Genomic DNA, 21,409 nt, shown 5'->3' with positions numbered 1-21,409 from the left:
TGTTTGGGACGGCTGCACATCATTTTTCTGCAAAATTGAAGGTGTGGCCGCACCTTATGGCCAAGGTGTGGCTGCACAAGCTATGTACGGCCGCACCTTCCCCCAGTGCCCAGAATTTGAGTTTCAGCAAGGCTATAAGTGAGATTTTGAAGGAAGGCACAAGGGGAAGCGATACTCAACCCTAGGACGCCCCTTTGGCTTGTTTCCTAAGTTCTCTAAGCCTATAAATACAGCCCCTACTCCCCCTTTTCAAGAAGTTGAACTTTTTGAGCAAAATTGTGAGTTTTTTAGTGAAATTCCTTGCCTCCTCTTCTATCAAACCCTGGGCTCCAAATCCCACAACAACTCTAACAACTAAAAAATCATCTAAGGTTTGAAGAACTTGAACATAATCAGAACCTAAGCCTAAAGAAAGCAATCAAACAAGAAAACTAGGCTTTCTTCATGTTTTCTTCAATTTTCAGTAGCTTCTACTTTATTTTTCGTCATATAATCATGGCTAGGATAATAGGTTGCATTCATGTTCATCTAGGTTAGCTATTATATTAATTTTTTGTTTTATTTCACATGTTTTATTTATATTTTTTAAACAATATGCTTAGGCTAGTTTAATCATGTAATATTCATGCATTCCATGACCTTCCCCTTTTATACCTTAGCTCCCAAACCGGTGATTCTCTGGTTATGACGGATCAAGCCCTTAGCTTAGTTTTCATTGTTGAAGGTTACTTAATTCCTTTTAAAATTAAGTGGAGGCTCTTTCGATGTAGGATAAAGCGAGTTGGCACAACATAGTGTGAAAACATGCCTAATAACCAAAAAAAAACGGCGTCCACAATTGGCGACTCTACTAAGGACTTAAGTGAGCTTGACTTAAAAAAAAATATTTTTTGAGATTAGTGTTTTAATTATTAAATTTCATTGCATCATTGTGGGTTCGGAGAAAAGGAAAAAAAAAAAAACACGTCATTGCTATAACTCGGATGCCATTTGAAGGCTATGTTAATGTCAATAAGCAAGCATCAGAATTTGCTATTAGTAACCATTTGATCATCCCTTTGCACATCAAGGTGGCATGAGATGTGTATTGATAGTTATAGCTAATATATCCTCTTGACTAAACCTACCCTTGCATATCAAAAGCTTTAGCACCTTTCAAATTTGGATAGGAAACTTCCCTTTCAGTATTGTATTGTTGCCTTTTTGTATAATTTAGTAAATCTCTAGATCTTTCTAAACTAGGACAGAGTAATCCTAACCCAAATAGGCATGAATGCAAATTATGTGCTTATATGGTTTCTTGTTATGAATGGAAAGGCAGGAATTTGATTATGAAAATCAATAGTCAGAAAGACAGTGATTTGATTTTGGAAATCTGGGTCAATTGGACAGTGACTTGATTCTAGAAATCTTGGGTCAATTGGGCAATGATTGTGATTCTAGAAATCAGTGGTAAATTAGGAAATTGTTTCCTAATCAATGAATTTGCGTTGAATTTTAAATCTTACCATTTGATCAATTAGGAATAATTATCTCCCCAAACGTGAAATTTAAGTAGAATCCCAATACTATGAGAAGTATATGATCAAGATACAACTTCTTAAAAGTATCTGATTTGAGTAGAGTTTTGAAAATTATTGAAAGTGTTTGATTGAATAATAATTTTGAGTTATTGACTTTGTGGAGAAATCTTAATTTTATGGAAATGTGTTAGACATGGAAGTGGTGACCAAATCTTTCACTTTGAATAAAATTTTGAAATCTCCTAGAAGATATTTGACTATGAGATATTTATTTGATTGATGAATTGAAATAAAATCTGAAACTCCTTCGAAAAATTTTGAATGGAAACAGTGATTTGATCATATACTTTGAATATAATTGGGATTCCTTAAATTTATGATATGAATGGAAAGGTAATTATTTGATTGATCACTTTCGGTAGAATTCTAATTGTTCTTTAAGATTGCTTGCCACTACTACAAATTTCTAGAATGTACTACTGCCAAGGAATTATAAGATAAACTGAAACTTTTCTAGCTAAGGAGTCCAAAGATTAGTTTGATATTGCATGAATATAAATTGTTTAAAACTGGAATCAAATGAATCTATTACTTATTCAACAAGTAATAATTTAGTAATGATATTATACCGAAAATCCAAAAATCAAAACACCACCTCTTGCAAAACCAACATCCACATCCTCCGAAAGCTCAAAGACAAAACAATCATCTCAAAACCCATTGCCTGAATATATATACAGTTCTCAAACATACCCATGTCTCGGGTAGGCAGGCAAATATATAATGAATTATTATCTCTATTGTACATCCTTTTATTCTAATTATTCATTCACTTTATAAAACTACAGATTGTCCACTTTGATAGTTTTCTCAAATTTATCCATCATGCAACTCTTCAATCTGTTTTTTTCTTTAAATATGAGAGAATTTATTCACATCGGTTGTTCCCAGCCTCCATCAAATGTATGGATCATCTACAACAGCAAGCAGCAATTCTGTGAATGAAAGTGGAAGCACACAACAGTGAGAATCAGAGGTATACAACATTCTAGATGAATTGCCCAGGTATCAACAAACCCAATAAAGTAAAAATATAACATAATTTGGGAAACAGAAAAGCCAACAAAATTTTGCAAAATCAAGTAAATTATTGTCTGAAAAAAGATGAAACTTACATTTTCCAGTAAAGAAGCATTTCTAAACTCTGATACCGATTTGATATAGAAATTCCATATTTCTCCTAGTTTTTATTTAATTGTAAGTATATTTTTACATAATTTACAACATCTAATCTAAGAACAGTATATAATATGCAAAGTGTTCAAAACACATCCCCATACCCTTATCCAACTTTTGGATATATATCCACTAAAATTTGGATTTATGTAAAGTCAGACACTTAGATATGCACCTGCACCACCTAAAACTCGCACTTAAGTCCATGGAATATAGTTGAACACTTCGGTTGGGAATTGTAAATATCATTTGGGCAATACAGGGAGCCAAATTTTCTTACTGAAGTTACCAATTATGACAAGGACCTGAGCAGAATATATATAAACCAAGCCAACAGGAATGATTGGAGAAAGGAAAATTTACTTTGAAGAATTCAAGCATGTTTACCCCGCGGGGCAATCATTCGTAGTTGTGGTTTTAGGACTTCTTCAAGAGAAGGCCTTGTTACTTCAAATGAGCACTAAAAATAACATCAGTCATCCAAAACACAGATAAATTGGGAGAGCAGGCTGGGGAGTTGCTAATGGATGCGATGAGTAGCCTTGTGAACAAAAATCTAAAACAGAAGAAATTACAACACACCCGCAAGAAACTTAAAGGGACCTCAATGGGATGGCTCAATAGTGTATATTCCATAAATAATCAGCAGCACAATAGCTTATGGATGCACATTTACCAGTCCAATAATGATAAAAATTAGGTGCATCACATGACTAACTTTTGGTGAAATGGCCAAGTGTGAAACTTTATAAATTACATGTTATATTATACAAAATGACTGAACGCAAGCTAAACAACCACGAAATTGTTACTGGAGGCTATGAAACAATTTAAAGATGAGAAATACACCTTACAGTAACTGGAGTACATCGGTGGCAATCTCAGGGGTTTTTGGTTTGTTAAGCTGTGATTTTTTTCTTTACAGCATGCAGAGATGGACATGTCTATTTAAGTGACCAGACCCTTCTGTTTCCTGATATAGTAGATGTCATCTCTATCATACAGATCCTGAACTTTGACAAATCATTTTGACAAGCAATGAGCTAATGATGCAATTGTATATGCCCATCGACATAATTGATATCAGTTTGGGTGCAGAACAGGGTACAACATCATGGTAAACCAGTGTTTTTAAAGGCTCAAGGGGCACGAAGACGCTGAATGTCTCTGGGGGCCTAGGCGCAAGGTACAAGGCGAGGCGCGGGCTTCATTGAAGCAAGGCACACAGTCTTAGTAAAAAATAGATAAATTAACATAGACTAATCATTCATAGTACTAAGACAATTTTTTTAAGAATAAAAAGTAACCAAGACAAATTATAGAATAATTCTCAAAGCCATGAAAGTGCATATTACATAGCATTCCAATTTACAAAGATAAAATAATCCATATTCAACCAAAAAAAAAACATAAACACTAAACATCTAAAACATAAATATAAGTCTTAACATTTCAAAACATTGATATCATAAGAAAGGGTAGGTTAGGTCATATTATTTGTAATTTGTTTTTCCTAACACAGACAGGAAACAAAACAGACCAACAGCAGCAGAAAAAGAAGAAAAAAAAACAGAGAGCAACGAAGAAGGGGAAGGAGGAGGAGGAGGAGGAGGAGGAGAGAAAAAAAAAAATCCCCAGCAGCAGCAGCGATGAAGAAGCAGCACAAAAAAAAAAAAAGATACGACAGCACCCAGCAAAGAAGAAAAAGAGGAGAAGGGGAAGAAGGAAAAAACAGAGAGACGACAGCAAAGAAGAAGCAGCAGCAACGAAGAAGCAGCAAAAAAATAATTGAATCGAAGCAGCATGCGAAGCAGAAGAAGACAACTCACCTCAAGCTTTCTTCGCAATGAGCCCAGAGGAAGAGAAGAGACAAAAGACGAAGCAGCACAGTCCTCAATGAAGGACGAAGTCGCAATGAGCCTAGAGGAATAGAAGAGACGTCGCAATGAGCCCAGACGAAGTCGCGACACCTCAAGCTTTCTTCGATAGATTTTAGGGCTTTGAGGAGTCGACTGATTTGGGTATTGAGTTGTATGAGTTGTAATCGTATGTGGTTGAATCTTAGTTGCACGAAGCGGGAGGGGGAGCGGGAGCGGGAGCGAGAGCGTGGAATCGTAGACATTTCAAGAATCATTAGTTGAGAGCATTTGCATATATTTTAAATAATATATAAAAATATATTATAATATTATATTTTTTTATGGGACTATACATGTTATAAATAAATAAGAAGTATAAAAAATTATATGTTAAAATATTCTAATTATATACTTTATTAGAATTTTTTTCATTTATTCTAAAATATTTTTATTACTTATTTATCTATTTATTCTAAAATATTTTTGTTAAAAATTATTTGTTTTACGTTATTTTCTTAAAAAAATAGCATAATAACATTAAATCAATAAATATAATATATAATATATAAATTAAAACATATATATAATTTATAAAGGTTATATATAATATATAAATAAAAACATATATATAAGTATAATTTATAAAAACAAAAACAAAAGCAAAAATATATGTACATAATACATATTATATATATATACACATATATCTTTAATCTGAGAAGAGAAGATCAAAGAGAGAGAGAGAAGTTGTGAACCACTTGCAAAGAGAGAGAGAGAGACGTCACGCGAAGACCAGCGAAGAGGAGAGAGAAGTCGCGATGGCTTGTGTGCGACTCGCGAAGACCAACGAAGAGAGAGACGTCGCAAGGACCAGTGAAGAGGAGAGAGAAGTCGCTATGGCCAGTGTGCAACTCGCGAAGACCAACGAGGAGGAAGGGAGAAGTCTGCGATGGCCTGTGAAGGTCTTGCGATGGCCTGCGATGGAGCTCCCAATGAGAAGAAGACAGATTCGTGATCAGATTCGCGTTTCTCTTGCTTCAAAATCGCGATTCTTCAATGAATTTGAGTCAAAAGCGCAAAATTGCGCTTCTGAGGAAGAATCGTGAGCAGCATGAACAATTCCTGCTACTAAGGGTTGAACCCTTTCAAACTCATATCAGAGCGATTAGATCAGCATCCGGGGGGGAATACACAAAGGCACGCTTAGGCGTCGCCTTGCGCCTTTCTGCACCTGACCCAAGGCTCGGCCAAGGCGCACGACTCATCTACCTCGCCTCACCTTGGGTCCCTTCAGTCGCAACAGCTGTGCCTCGCTGCGCCTTGCGCCTAGGCGCGCCTTTCACAACACCCTGGTAAACTATACTGGGGAGGTGGGCCCTCTACAAGGTTTAGCTCCTCCTGTGATAAAAAGGCTATCCAATCAACCATCCACTAATCAGAAGCACATCATATTGCAGAAGTGACATGAAAGGTCCCACTGAAAAAATTATCTACAAGTGAACTAATATGTTATACTGATTGTCAGGCTCAAAGGGCAAAGCAAGGGTTGCTGGCGACGCTACATCAAGCACCTTCCATACCATGATATGTACAATGACTTCAAGCTCTAGGGCATTAAAGAGGTGAGAAGCTAGAGTGGAGGAATCAAACCCCAGAACTCAATTCCGTAGCAGATAACATCACAAATTGGAAACATACATTATACAGAAATCATATTATCAATAGATTATAGATTTATTCCAAATGGGACAAAAAAAATTGGCAATTGGCAAAGAAAAACAACTGATTTATGTAGGGATCAACCCTTAATGCATCAGCATGCAAGTGTGGGGAGAGTATAAGAGCCAAAAAGCTGAGTCATGACCTGAAACTTACCCTGGAAGCTCAAAACATGCATTCACCTTATGTGCAAACTTCTGAGGAAGTCCGAGAGCCTGAAAATACGCATCAAACCGTGAAAGAGAAACAAACAGAAAAGAGATTACCACAAATGTTGTTGCCAACAAGTGAAAAGAAGGAAGTATACAAGGCAGAAGGCAAAACCTTATATTCTTAGCAATCACTGTATGACCATCTTCAGCCCCAAGATGACGCAAAACCACTTCCTCCAAACGACCATCACGATATGCATGCTGTAATTATGGAACATCCATGTACACAAACATATAAGGTTTTACTCTCATTCCAAGGACTCCATCAAATATAAATTAGAAGTATCCAGCGAAAAGGACTCCATGCAAATTAAAAGAATCCAGTGCAGATGAAATTGTTTTCATATTGCGAAAGAAACAATTTGAAAAGTTTAGTTACAGAAAAGTTGAACATTATCAAATCTCACGAAGAGAACAATGTGCAATCCATAGGGCTCATCCTTGCAAGAATGCAGCTTGTAAACATTATAAGAACTTAATAGAAGTTACCAGAGCCTAACAAATTGAAGGTATCATGAACCACTGAAGAAGACAGGGGATAGACTCACTAGATAAAACTATTCCCACAAATATTTGCACACACACACCCTAACCAATACCAAACTAAAATATATTTGTAAACACATACCATATTGATAGACACTATCTGAAAAACAAAAACCTCAGTTCACATAATCAACTGAGAACAAAAAAAGTTTGCATCACAAAGATGGTTACAAACACAATAAAATCCTAAAAATTGGAGGATAATCCTAGCTCTAACCATAATAAACAGTGTGATTACACAAAATATTACAGTGAGAAAACAAAAACCTACAGGCTCCAACCATCTTCCAAAAAACACAAAAAAAATAAAAAATAAAAAACCATGTGCCTTAAGCAGTCAAAAGAGCCAGCATCCCATGATTTCAAAGATCAACCCAATTCAATAGGGATAGTTGCCCTCGGACAAAACTAGTAACTCAAGGGATGTATATATCATCATCACTCGATGAGTTAGTCATATCAAAATCCAGCTGTGCTAGAAAAAAAGCCATCTCGTCAGCCATTACGACTTCATTTTCTAAATCTTCATGACACTCCAGTTCTTCTACTTCTAGTGGATAGTGGGATTTGTACAAGTGCTCAAACAAAATGTGTATGCCATCAATACCCACATTATCAAAGCTGTGGGAGCTGAATTCTATGGCATCCATATCTGGAAAACTGGAGCTGTACACATCAGTCATGAGAGTACTGTTCCACAAGCATGAGCCTGGCTTGACAGTGTGCTGGAACACAACAAACATAGTATCCATTATTGGAGTCATTAAAGCTAATCAACTCCAGGATGAAAGTAAATGAGAAAACTATTCAGGTGAAGCCATTTTGAATACATCTCCTCAACCATTAACAAATACATTGACTGGCAAGTTAAAAAAGAGTGTGATCTACTTAGTGAATACAGTGGTCAAGAAACAAAAGAGACGACAGATACAGCTGTAAAAGTTAGCACAAGAGAGAGTCAGATGAAAGAAGTGGAGATGTGACGACCAAAAATACTAGACATAGTAAATAGGTTACATCAACATTATTTCTATGATGTTGTCGCTATGATATGTTAAGGCATGGGTTGGACATGCTTCTCAGATTCCAATAAAATCAGAAAACACTCATTACTTTCTCCATTTTGCTTTTTGCCGCAGATGGGAAAAAAGTCCAGAAAAAGAAGCAGTACATTTTAAAGCCGTCATATGAAGCAAGTTCTTGCTATGACACTAGAAAACGATCCTGGAGGAGCAATGCTTGCAAGGGTTTCTTTTGAATATAATCTTAAAAAATTAGAAGTAGCTCTGCTTGAACGACAAGCACAGCAGCCACTATCTCTTGAAAATCCAGGTAAATTAGATATGGAAAACTTCAATTGTTATAATTAATTTCCTGTGGGGTTCACCTAATGGACTTGAACATGCTGCTAAGGCTGAGGTTTGCACTTTAACAGAGATCCTCACATTGCATTAATGGCTTGCCTGACTGAGGGAGATTCTCACATGAAGAACAGGGTATGTGGTTTCCAGACCACGAGGCCAATGGCATTATAGATGAACAAATGAAAATACATTTCAGTTATAGATTAGCAAGTGGGGAAGCAGCTTTTCTGAGGTAACTTGTGTGTGCCAAGGAGAGGGAGATTTTGTGTGCATGCATGTGTTTGTGAGAGAGAGACAGAGACAGAGAGACACACACACAGATGACAAAAACCAACAATTTTAGGAGATTAATTATAAGAAAAAGCACTAGTATTCAAAACAAAAATAAATAAATAAAGTACTAGTATTTAAAGATCCCATAAACTACATCCCAGCTCCTTGCTTCAAATAGCAATAACTAACATCATATGACGTGTCATTTCATCATTTGAATTTTCTTATTTTTATAATTCATTGGTAGGAGCAGGCTTTTCATAAAATACTCTTAACCCTGTCTCCACTGTATTTTTTATCACAGTATCTAGAATCCATTGTGGGTGTTAGAGCCCCAATAAGGATCTTGCAATCCATGTAGACAAAAATCAATGTCAATTGCGTAGGAAACTTCTTGCAAGCATGATCTTTCGATCCTAATAACTAGATCTTGTTGGATCGTGAATCCCAATCCTTGTTTTGTATGTGGGTGTTTTTATGTTTTGGCCCAAATAGACAATTTATGCTAAACAAAATAAACAATATTAAATTAAACGGGCTAAGAAAAACAAACTAGAATAATACACATTCAAAAAAAAAAAAAAACCTAAAGAATAAAGTGAACGCTATAATTTGGGAATCTCCATCTTTGTCCCTAACCCACTCCACTCTGCTACTATGCTTCGTCATATATCTCTCTTGTTGAATAGTAGAGCATTCAGCTTTTCTTTTTTCTTTTTTCCTTTCCTTTTTTCTGTTTAGTCAGATAGCCTCATATCTAATAATTTGTTCAGTTATTTTGTATATTCCAGTCTCATTGTTTTTTTTAATGCAATTGTACACTAAAATATAGAGCTATTGCTCATCCAGTTTCTATTTCTTTTCTTTTTTTTCTTTTTTAATGTATCCATTTTGCATTACATGGGTCTTTGTCTTGTCTTGTCTTTTATAGTGTCCAAAATGTAACTGCCTTCCCTTTTTTTTTTTTTGGTAATAGCCCTTAGTTTTATTTGTAGCAATTGCAGAATGCAACTACTACAGATTTTTTGTATGATACATAAAAGTCTCTTTTTCTTTCATTTCTCTCTTCTGAGTTTTCAATCTATTTCCAAATCCAACTGCTATTTTTGCCTTTTCTATGCTTCACCATAATTCATAATACATCTCATTAAAAAATATTAGACACAAAACTTACCCGAAGCTTGAGGATACAGCTGCCTCAGTCCCCTCCCATCCAATCTATATGTGTTAAAACAAAATAATATATAAAGAGGAAGGAGAAGCAAAAGCTTCACATCCAATTTAAAAATACCACAACGAGTATGGCTAGTCCCGTCTGTTTCCACCAAAAAGGCCATTAGTCAACCAAATCGTACACAAACTTTTTTATCTTCTCCATAAACCTTCTCACTTAGTCCCGAAGGTGTCCTCAAAATATGGGCACAACTTTTAATGAAGTTTGCTAATTTACATAAATTGTCTTCCATAAATGAAAAAGAGGCCTCAAAAATCAGTTGACGCGAAATCATAACATATCTACAATGTTAATTAAATACTAAGAAGCATGGATACTTCTAAGAAGGTGACGTATCCGTGTCGTGCCCGTGTCAGACACCGACACTCTTTAGACACTTCCCCGACACTCTTCAAAATGTGTCATATTTTTAAATTTGTTTTAAAGGCCCGGACACTTGGAAGACACACGTGTTTATCACTATACATGTCTATCGATTAGACACATGTGAAACTAATTATAAATTTGAACAAAACAACTTAAGATACAATAATAAAATAAAAACCATATAAATTTATAAGAATTAGTGTCATATTGCATTTTTTATTATTTTTGAATGATATTCATATACATAACATATAATAAATATATAAAATTATATATTTTATGCGTGTCTCTCACGTGTCATGTCCTACATTTTTTAAAAATTGGCGTGCCCGTGTTGTATCCGTGTCGTGTCGCGTGTCCATGTCCATACTTCTTAGATTAAAAACAAGGGCAGACTAACCATATGTTTCAACATTCTTCATAACTACCAGTATTAGTGCAATTTACTGTTCAGTAATAATTAAATGAGATTTCATTTCAGACACTATCTTCATGTCTACATGAATTTTATACTCTTCTTCTTGAATTTTACTTTAATTGTAGTATATTTTGACGTCATTTTGATGTCATAGTCCAACCCTAGTTGACTCTGCAGTTGTACGACTGACGGTTAACCAGATCACTTTTCAAGTTTGAACAAGATAATTTGAGATGAAATCAGTTCACAAGTTCAAGACAGCCCTGGTACTAAACTTTTTTCCAAATATTTCAGATGATCATTTGTTCGTAAGAAATGATATAGGTTGGACTTGGGGGACCAAACTACATCAGTCGAGTAGGATTTGTAAGATTTGGATAATCCTGTTCCATGTCAGAATACTGCATTTTGAAATCTTTTTTAGAAAGTTGCAGACCAAGGAACAGCTTGTAAAACTTAATCTACAATACTCGAACAAATATAACTCAAACCTTGTTCAACTTTCTACTTGAAATTGTTTAGCAGAATACTCTTCCCCCGTGTTCGGGCATTTGTAAACAGGAAACCCCTGCCCAACCTTGTCAGACAAAAAGTACATATGACAACAATCTAATCCACCTTACTAGTACCACAAAAATGTGTGAAGAACAAATATCATCACTTTCCCACGTCATCTACTTGAAATGTGTCCATCATCATACAACATCAGTTTTAACTAAAAGATGGAACTTCTGGTTTTTCCGACACCAACATTGTGTTTAACTAAAAGCTTTCATAATATCGTTAGGATGCTTTCCTAGGCTACAATGGTATATTACATTTGGCAAAAAAGAAATCAGAGAACTTTTAGAGATCTTCACAATTACGCATAATGGCAGGGTTAAGTCCTCCCAATTTCATGCAGTAAAACCCTATGCTCTTATTTTTTTCAATTTGTACGAATTGGAAGATTACCTTATATGTTTTTTAGCACCATTAGCTCTTAGATTTATTTTGTATGGGTGTAGTTGAGATCTCCTCATGTAATTGAAGGAATGCCTTCCTTGATCATGTACTTAATCTTATTTTTTGGTAATAAATACCCACCCAAAAAAAAACATTTTGGTCACAAACACCAAACATCTAGCAAGAAAGAATCACCAGAATTATTTTGTAAACTAGCTTATTCATATTCACAAGATCATGTTCACATATTGTGCAAGATTTTATTATCTTACCACTTTTCCAGACACCATTAAGTTCAGTTTAAAACTTCAAGAAGTATAATTCAGCGCAAGTGCTTGGAAAGTCATTTACTGAGACTGCAAGGCCGGCCTTGACTTTTGGGGGGCCCAAGGCAAACTCAAAAATGGGGTCTCCATACATATTTTGAAGAAAAAAAAAATAACAATAATAATAATAATAATTGGTAAAATAGTAAATATCTTTTTTCTTTTTCTTTTGTTGTATCTATACAAACACTAAAATTACTAGTTTTTTACCCACATAAAGTATTAGGTGATAAATCCATTTTGAACACATTGTATTAGTGAGTGAATCGAATATAATTTAGTTTTCACAATAATTATAATATTGTATACCCTGATCAATTTCATATAAATTTTAAAGTTGATATAAATCACAGTTATAAAGATATATATATAATTATTGAGATAAATTTTGGACATTTTTAATGGGATTATTATTATTATTATTATTATTATTATTATTATTATTATTATTATTATTATTATTATTATTATTATTATTATTATTTGACGTAGCTAATTAAACGTAAAATTTGATCAACTTCAGCTTGCAAAAATTTATTTCTCCAAAGGCAATACTAACTAGTATAGTCTACAATATTCCATAATCAATCCATAAATTTGGCATATAACCCATCCATTACTTTTAAATAATTTACCACTTCAATTGTTTTTAAAAAAAATTAGATAAAACTTCATTTTAAATTATTAATATACAACAATGTACTGTTTGGTTCACTAGAATGAAACTAAATGCAATGGAATGGTCATCTGTTAGTCTCTCTATAAAATGACTATTCTCTCACAAAGGTGAATGATGATTCTATTTGAAATATAATTTTTTATTATTTTTTTAGTGAACCAAAGGTGAGAATGGACATTATAATTGAATGATTATTTGATATCATTTAATTTCAATGAACCAAACATAGCATAAGAGTTACAGCTATTTGGGGACCTTATTTTTTAGACAGAAATCGGGGCCCAAGGCAGGTGCCTTGCATGCCTTAGCTCAGGGCCAGCCATGTGAGGCTGTTAAGGTCTATCTTGAAAATACTCACACCATTGGAATCAATCAAGAATGCCTTCCCTAAACATTTCTCAGAACATTAACCGCATAGAAATTACTAAAAATGTCCTCGTAAGTTAAAGAGCACAAACTGACTACAACAATCATACAATACAACTTCCTACAGGATGGGATAAAATTCCCCAGCACGTACTAATAAAGTAACTGGTCTTCAAACCATAAATTGAACAAATAAATTATACTGAATAGAGATATCACAATACTAATGAAATTTGAAACATATGCATGACAGTTGGATTTTCAACATCCGCAATTGGAGCATTCTAGTGATTTCACTTACATTCTAGTCCATGCTCACACAAGAAGACATTACAATAAGCCAAAGAGGAATTGAAGTATGTTGGATTCAGTAAAAAGTTACTTCAGTGGGAGAGAAAATCATCCCATCTGACTTTATAACTAAATCCACTCGCATATTGAAAGATTCATCACCAAGTTGTTTATTTACATAGTGATGCAGATCGAATGACTTCAAAATATTTGGGGCATTTGGATTAAAGGGTAGCAAAACAATAAATAAGTGAGCAGTCTCACGTTGGTAAATCAGCTTAAAAACGCCAATGTTTGATTGGAAGCGGCATGCCCAACCAATAAAACTCACTGCTACATAGTGACAGACAATGGATTTTGGGCAAATTCCTTCATATCAACAAATTTGCCATTTTTAGAAATTTTTGTTATAGTTATAACTTTGTATAGGAGTATCCATTTCAATGTCATTTGTTTTGGCATGTTTCTTTAGGTTTCCAGTATCCAAATTTGACTTTAACTCAAATTATATATTTAGTACTTTTTTGTGTTTATTTATTTAGTGACCCCATTTGATGGGACTTACAGCTTAGCTTGGTTTGGTTTGGTTTGGTTTAGGGAATTGTCGTGTTTTCCTATTCCTAGTTGTTTTAGGAATTCTCTACTATTATAAATAACTTGTAAGCCTTAGGGTTATTCAATTTTTTGGAAATTACTAATATTTCTTAAAGAGAGAGTTCTCTTCTTCAAGTTTGTTCATATTTGTTCTTGTTGCTCACTCTTGGTTCTACGTGCTTCCCTACATCACAGAAAAGGGGTGGGGGAGGCAGCAATACCACAAAGAAATTTTGGGCCAACACCATTAGCAAATTATTGGCTTCTACTTTACAGCACATAAGATTATAAAATAGTCCAAGGTAAAAACAAATGCCATCAAGATGATACAACTGCTTTCACAACAGTAAGCCCATTTGATTTTTTTTTTTTCTGATAAAAAATAAATAAATAAACTGAGGCACCTTAATAACTGACTAACCTTGTAAAAACAACTAGTCCCAAATGGACAAGTTCCGTTTCCAAAGTCAAAGTGCTTGCAATCAATAGACCTGCAAAAGGAAGTCATCTTATTGTCCATACCAAAGATCAATAAAGAACTCATTAGTTCTTTAGCTGTAAGATAGACCAAAAAAACAAATAAATAAATAAAAGTTGATCATAGAGATAAACATAATGAAAAACATGAAAGATATACTCCAAAACCTACATCTGAAACATAGAAGTCCACACTCTATGGGAAATGACTATCTAAACCCCTCAAAGATAAAATCATTTACATACCTTTAAAAAAAGCTAAACCTATAGAACGCGCTTGTTTCTTTAGCCTAGTACAACAAAATCTTGAGATACACATAACCCCAAGGGGTTTGGCTTAGTGGGAGGAGAGGCGACCAAAGGACTTACCGCCCAAAAGGTCGCAGGGTCAAATTCCATATAAGCCAAACTTCCCAAACGCCAACTAAGGTTTGTCCAATCGTTAACTTCAGGGCCCCGGAATTAATGGAGGTGCGAGTAAGCTGGTCTAAACACCAGGTTATCAAAAATAAATAAATAAAAACTTGAAAAACATAATCATATAAGATTCCTATTAGTTTCTCTTTGAAATCATGACAATGTCCAAATATCATCGATTCTTTGAATATAGCCTTTCTTGAGCTTTGCATATTCTGCATCAACATGTCTTTGTTGATGCAGCTAGATTTCAGGACGTGGGTTAGTGTGGATAGTCATCCACTGCATTTGAGTACTCATAGCAGCCCATCCATCCTGGAAGGTGGACACATGGCAGGTTTTTAGGCTGGCTACCTCATTTCCTTCCATTCTATCCTGTTATCATGTTGCGAAAAAATAGGAACCATCACCAACTACCTCCTAGATCCTAGGAGGCAAATCAGCCACTTTTTGTTTTACAAAGTCAACAACCATTCAACAATTCGGGTTGACCCAACTCACATGTGGATCCTACAAATTGACCTGAACCCAAATCCTTCTTTATGGGCCCCTTTTCCACGCGGCAGCCTCCTATTGGCCGTGCCAAATAAGGTACAAACAGATAGTATAATAAGGTTGTAAGCCTTAGTGCTATTCAGTTTTAAGTCTAATTAAATTATTATTTCAAAGAGAGTTTCTCTTCTTTATTGTTCGTGGTTGTTCTTGTTGTAAGAGTTCATTCCATACACGCTCCCCGCATCAGTTGGTTCTAGAGCTTACACATGAGTCTTAACCATGGCTCATGGAGGAGTCATCAGTAGCAGACGATATGCTCTATATGCCACTATCAAAGTAGTGTGGGAGCGAGGTCACGCTACAAAAGATGCTCAAACAGAGGATATTTTCACAAATCAAAGAAGCAATCACATCGATGATACAACAGTCCAACGCCTTGAATTTTGAAAACTTCCCTTGCAACTGCCAGCCAAACCGACAACCTGTATAAAAGGAGGTTTCGGAAGAGGATTTCACCACTAACCATCAGCCGATGGAAGGGCAGAGGAGTCATGGTTAATAACTATGATTCTCGATGCTGAGAGTCTGGTTGGAAAATCGAGTTGGCTGAGTTCCGAGAAGATTCAACACCAGAACATTTCCTTAATTAGCTTTTCATATCAACAGCTATTCCAGATCTAAGTGTGGATTGGGGTAACCACCAATTTTCAATGAAGACCTAACTGAGGAAATTATAAAAGAAGATAATGACACAAAAACTTAATCTACTTGATGAAGATCCTTTCTTAAATTTCAATATGCCGTCCAAAAATTCATCAAAATTGAGTTTTATTCTTTCATGAACCAAGATCTTTCCCATAAATGGACTCTTGTTGCAATCGGCAAAGACATTTGAATTCTTCATTGTAACATTAAAGCATGTTTCTGTGACTCTCAAAAATGATTGATGGAAGGAAATTGATGAGAATCATATCAAGGCGGCCTTGTATGATTTGGTTGAGGTAGCAGATTTAAGAGTTAAACCATCCAACTACAATATGAAGACTATTCCCTATGATCCTTTTGAAGGAGAATTTGATGACAACTCCAAAAATTCGAGTTTGATTGGTAAGGCTTTGTGCTTAACCAAATCTTTCAAGTTGATTAAATGCACAAACAAAAGGAAATAAGACTGTTGTTCCCCTAACCAAATGTTGATCTATCAATATCTTTCACTTATTTCTTTAAAAAAAACATTAAAGGAATTGGAGAACTAATAACCATTTCAAGAGAAGTACATGACCCACATAATTATACCTGAGTTTTGCTTTGTAGCTGTCAACAATTTCCTGCTTTTCTTCTTTCGTAGAATACCAAATGACACTAGGAATGACGAAGTATGAAACCTTTCTACATATTGGGCAGGCCCTCAATGTAGAGTTCACATCCATTCCAGAGGTTGGGGAACTACTACGCCAATTCCTGATACAAGATATACAGAATGGATGATCACACTCTGATAGTACTCCAAACTTTCGTTCAGCTGCTGTTGGCTTCGAAAGAACACGTTCAAGGCACACACTGCATTCTATATCTTGACTATGCTTTAATGCCTCCAGGTGATTTTGCTTTTTCTCGCATGTTTTTATATGTTCCTCTCTCTCCTGGGGTCGGAAAGGATGCAAGCAATGCTTTCCACAGGAGGGACATAAATGCCCATGGATATGAGGACATTTGTCCCCACGTGGACAACAACCAGCGGCAGCAAATGAGCAGATTGAAAGATCAGCTGGATCAAGGCTCTTAGAGTCATCAACATCATCAATGTCTAACAAAGATCGATGCCCAGATGTTTGATTCCATGACACTTTTGCAGGGGGGAAGAAAGGTCTACTTGAAGCTGAAAGCTCCGAAGTAAGACCTGGGACTGTAGTCAACCCACCAGATGCAGTCCTAGAAGAACAAGTGACAGCAGTGGAATCAGAAACCAAAAATTGGTGAGAAATTGTGGACGAAGATGCAGTGGAGGACTGTGATCGAGAAACTTTAACATGTTCATATCTGCATCGGCTTCCATAAGAACAGACTCCTTTCTGGTAGAAGGTGCACACCTGCAGTATTATTTCAATAAGAAACAAAAAAAGAATGGGAAAAAAAATTTACAGGACTAATGGAATTAATGAGTTGACTATCAAAGAAGATAGCAGACAATTTACATTATTTGATGGGTCCTTCCAATCATGTGAGAACTCGCAATGTTCCCCTTTTAAACATGCTCCATGTGCAAAGAACTTGCAAAGAACCCTGGACAAAACAGAAACATGACACTCATAATCTTCTAACAAAATACTGATCAAGAACATAGGAGTGAAAGTGAGGTAGGTTGATTTTTGTCTAAAATTCAATTACATAAACAGGAAAAAAATAATAATAATAACTTTGTAAACCAAATTTTGGGACCAGATCCAAGTTAATTTGACAATGGAATCCACACGGTGACTGCATCATTGGCAAAAGCATCCCTTTCTGGTTGCCAACAAGTATCTTGCAAACAAGAATATCACCTTAATAGAAATTTTGGGTTTAGTTATGAGTATCTAAGAAAATCAAGGGCGTATGTGAAAAAATGGGTATACTAGATGTCAGTTGGTACATCAAAATAAGGCCAACAAAGAACTCAACTTTACAATCAATTGATGATACGAAAGAGGAGAGATACACCTATCTTGGGAAAATGCCAGACAAGCAATATACCCAAGGATTTCAACTCAATATTGGCTCCATACCTTTCAAATTATCAGTCTTCTACTCCACCACTAACAAATGCTAGAAACCTGTTCGGCTTGGGATTAAAAATTTTGAAACTCTCCCACAACAACATTTGCAAGAACTCTCCATTAATTAGAATCTCTACATCGCATCAACCATAGATTTCTATGAGTTAATGCCATAAAACATATAAAGTTTGAAACGAGGACGCACCAGGGACACGTCCCTTTAATTTAATGATTTTTTTGTATGGGACGCGGCGGGGCTCACTTTTGTTCTTTTTTTTTTTCCTTTTCTTCTTTTGCCTCTCTTATTTAGTGCTTTTGTCTCTCTTATTTAGTGCTTTTGTGAAAAATATTGTTGGATGTTGAATGCTTTCCCCTTCTCGTCTTAATTCTTGTTATCATTTATTATGACTTTTTTGTGAATGGATGATCTATTAATTTGTTTAAATGTAGTGGTTATTTTTATTGAATTAATGTTACTATGTTAGTGTTTGTTAATTTTGATTTAGGATGAATGTAATATAAATCTACATAACACATAAAAATATATAAAATAAAAAATACAAAAAAAAAAATCCGCCGTGTCCCCCGCCGTGTCCCGTGTCGGTGTCCGTGTCTGTGCTTCATAGGGTGGCGTGCACATATCACCCACTTAGAGACAAACAAAAAATAAGAAAAGAATCAACCTACCAGGGTTTTTAGCACCATCACCAAAACAACATCAAATTCCTCATCATTCAAAACCATTAGCATAATTATGCCAGAAGAAAATCCAGAGAGAACTAGAATTTGCTGTGCATGAATTTGGATTTGACAACTTCCAAAAAACAAGACCAGTTTTGTCTCAACTCTCTCATAAAAATGCATTCAATACCTTCACAGTCTCCCTCTCTTCCTTCAACAAAACAGTGCCATGTGCGATCTCAACCATGCAGTGATGGAAGTGGTGTCTCAGTGATTCACCTATAAAGTAAACCGCCAAAGAGAAGCAGCATCTGTCCAAATGTTTTAGAAACGTATCTCCAGCCTTGTATTCCAGAAATTCATCAAACATGACAAAGTTCAACATTCTTAGTTGTGGCCTCGATCTTTTTGCCACTAATACCCAATCAATCCTTTAACACCGCCGGTAAGTGAATTTGAATAGAGATTTTGAGGATGAACTTGCACTGATCAATTAAAATCCAAGCAATGGATGAAGCTGCTAACATCTAAACACCAAGAATTCTATAGACCTGGCAAATTATGCATATGCTAGCTGAAACATTAATTATCTCAATCCTATCTTTATCCACTATGTTGCAGGCAGCCAATTTGAAATGAATAGTTCAGATATGGAACCTCAAAGCCCTCACTATCAATGAACAACAAAGGTAAAAATCCCATGTGGAGAATTGAACAAATTAACTGGATGGCACAGATACAAACCCAACAAGCCATAATTTGTTGCGCAGTTTTATTTCATAGATCCTATTTGGCCCCCTCCCATGTCAGACTCTACCTAGCCATCCCATCCCACCCCACCCCCCAACCCAAAAAAAAAAAAAAATTCGGGGATTATATACACCAAGAGAAAGAAAAGCAAAATGAGATTTTGAGTATCACATTTTCTGTTGTTTTGCAATTAAAAATCAAAAACAAAATAAAAAATAAAAATCCAACTCAGACAAACCAAAATAGTATTATTTAGCTTAGTTCCGTTTCATTTTGTGTTTTATCACATCCTAAACTATGACTTCCTACAGATACAAAATTCATCTTTCCCTACATTTCTCAACAACCAAACAAAGCTTCAAAAAAAAACCAAAACAAAACAAAATTCCCAAAATCAATGAGAAAAATAAAAACCCCAAATCAAGTCTACCTCGCAAAATTTCCCCGTGAATCCAACATTCAATTGATATACACAAGCTAATTCCTCAAATCCACAAACAAATTGCAATTAAAGAAAAAAGTCACAAATTTATGAAAACACAAAAAGCATCATAAATAAATTCCAATAAATCGACATCGTTGATAAATGCGAGATTAAAAAACATCAAATAATATACATGTAATATAATCTGAGACACATATACAAATGAAAAACAAAACCCTATATCAAACTCAATATAGTTTAGCTGAATGAACTCACTCAAAAAACAAACAAACAAAGAATCAATGAGTAACACAGATGAGAAATTGAGAAATCACCTCTTTGACATGGCTTTATTTCAAGAGAATCGAAACCCTAAAAATTTCAAGGGGGTGAAATTGAGACCCCTTTTTTCTTGAGTTTTTGGCGGTTGGTATCTTGTCAAGAAGGAGGTGGCGTGAGGTAATGGGCAATCGAATTGGCATCGTATTTACGGAAACGCCATTCCCCACTATCGCGATTTGCGAATGGTGGAGCTTGCGGATGGCAGTGTCGTAATTATGGCGAAGTATGAGAATTTATAGTGTGAGAAATAATAGGTTGTCTGTACGAGGGGAATATCTCTCAAATTGGCTTTTGACACATGTTGAATAAAAAGGAGCTGATTGAATTTGGGATGTGTAGTATTGGCCATAGTAGAGAATATGCTAAACTTTTTATGCGGGGCTGTGCTGTATTAGATTTTTTTTAAAATATTCATCGATAGCTTAATGAAATATGTTACCAAAAAATATAGGCTGGAGCACCAATAAATCTTAAAATATGATCATTTAAATAATTTAATTTTTCTTTTTTTTCATAAACTCAAATGTCCCATTAAAGTGAAAATTACATAAAAGGTAGTTACTTACCTATTTAGGTTTAATTTTTTAAAGATAAAAGTGATTTTTTCAAAATGTAAAATTACATATCTGGGCAATTTAAACTATAGAAGTTTTAGATTTTCCCTCATTCTAGAACAAATCCCACATTACGAACAAAAACCTAACACTCTAATAACGTAACACTTCAATGTAATACACTAAAAAACTCATTGGTGTACTTTTCTCAAACATAACAACGTAACACTCAAAAAAAAATTGTATACTTTTTCCAAACGTAATAATCCAATGTAAAATAATAATAAAAAAAAATCTTAGTGTATTTTTTTCAAACGTAACACTTCAATCAGTGTAATCTCAAACGTAACACTTCAGGATTTTTGTAAAGTATTATATTAGAGTGTTACATTTAGAAAAAGTACACTAAGAAATTTTTTTGTATGTTAGATTAGAGTGTGCAAGAAAAAATTGGTATACTTTTTCCAAACGTAACACTTCAATCAGTGTAATATCAAACGTAACACTTCAGGATTTTTTTAAAGTATTATATTAGAGTGTTACATTTGGAAAAAATACATCA

General features: G+C 34.9%; 1 protein-coding gene across 6 annotated transcripts; it reads right to left on the bottom strand.

The window, feature by feature from the left end:
• Positions 1-2,115: 2,115 nt before the first annotated feature.
• Positions 2,116-20,678, bottom strand: LOC114312016 (zinc finger (CCCH-type/C3HC4-type RING finger) family protein). 6 transcript variants are annotated; one of them, XM_028258176.2, is made up of 8 exons: positions 20,287-20,630; positions 17,536-17,623; positions 16,637-17,430; positions 14,373-14,442; positions 7,707-7,820; positions 6,662-6,750; positions 6,483-6,552; positions 2,116-2,518 (listed from the first exon to the last, which is right to left on the bottom strand). In XM_028258176.2, the coding sequence occupies exons 1-7, from the start codon at positions 20,295-20,297 to the stop codon at positions 6,516-6,518; spliced, it is 1,203 nt and encodes a 400-aa protein (XP_028113977.2). In that variant the 5' UTR covers positions 20,298-20,630; the 3' UTR covers positions 2,116-2,518; positions 6,483-6,515. The 6 variants fall into 6 exon arrangements, with proteins under 6 accessions (XP_028113977.2, XP_028113975.2, XP_028113976.2 ...); XM_028258174.2 differs by having other exon boundaries at positions 6,494-6,552; XM_028258175.2 differs by having other exon boundaries at positions 2,116-2,497; positions 6,494-6,552.
• Positions 20,679-21,409: the final 731 nt, after the last annotated feature.

The sequence above is a fragment of the Camellia sinensis genome, chromosome 2, assembly GCF_055761805.1.
Source record: "Camellia sinensis isolate YWXY chromosome 2, ASM5576180v1, whole genome shotgun sequence".
In the NCBI taxonomy this organism is placed as follows: domain Eukaryota; kingdom Viridiplantae; phylum Streptophyta; class Magnoliopsida; order Ericales; family Theaceae; genus Camellia; species Camellia sinensis.
The sequence above is the reverse complement of the archived record's forward strand: the minus strand, read 5'-3'. Positions and strand labels throughout refer to the sequence as shown.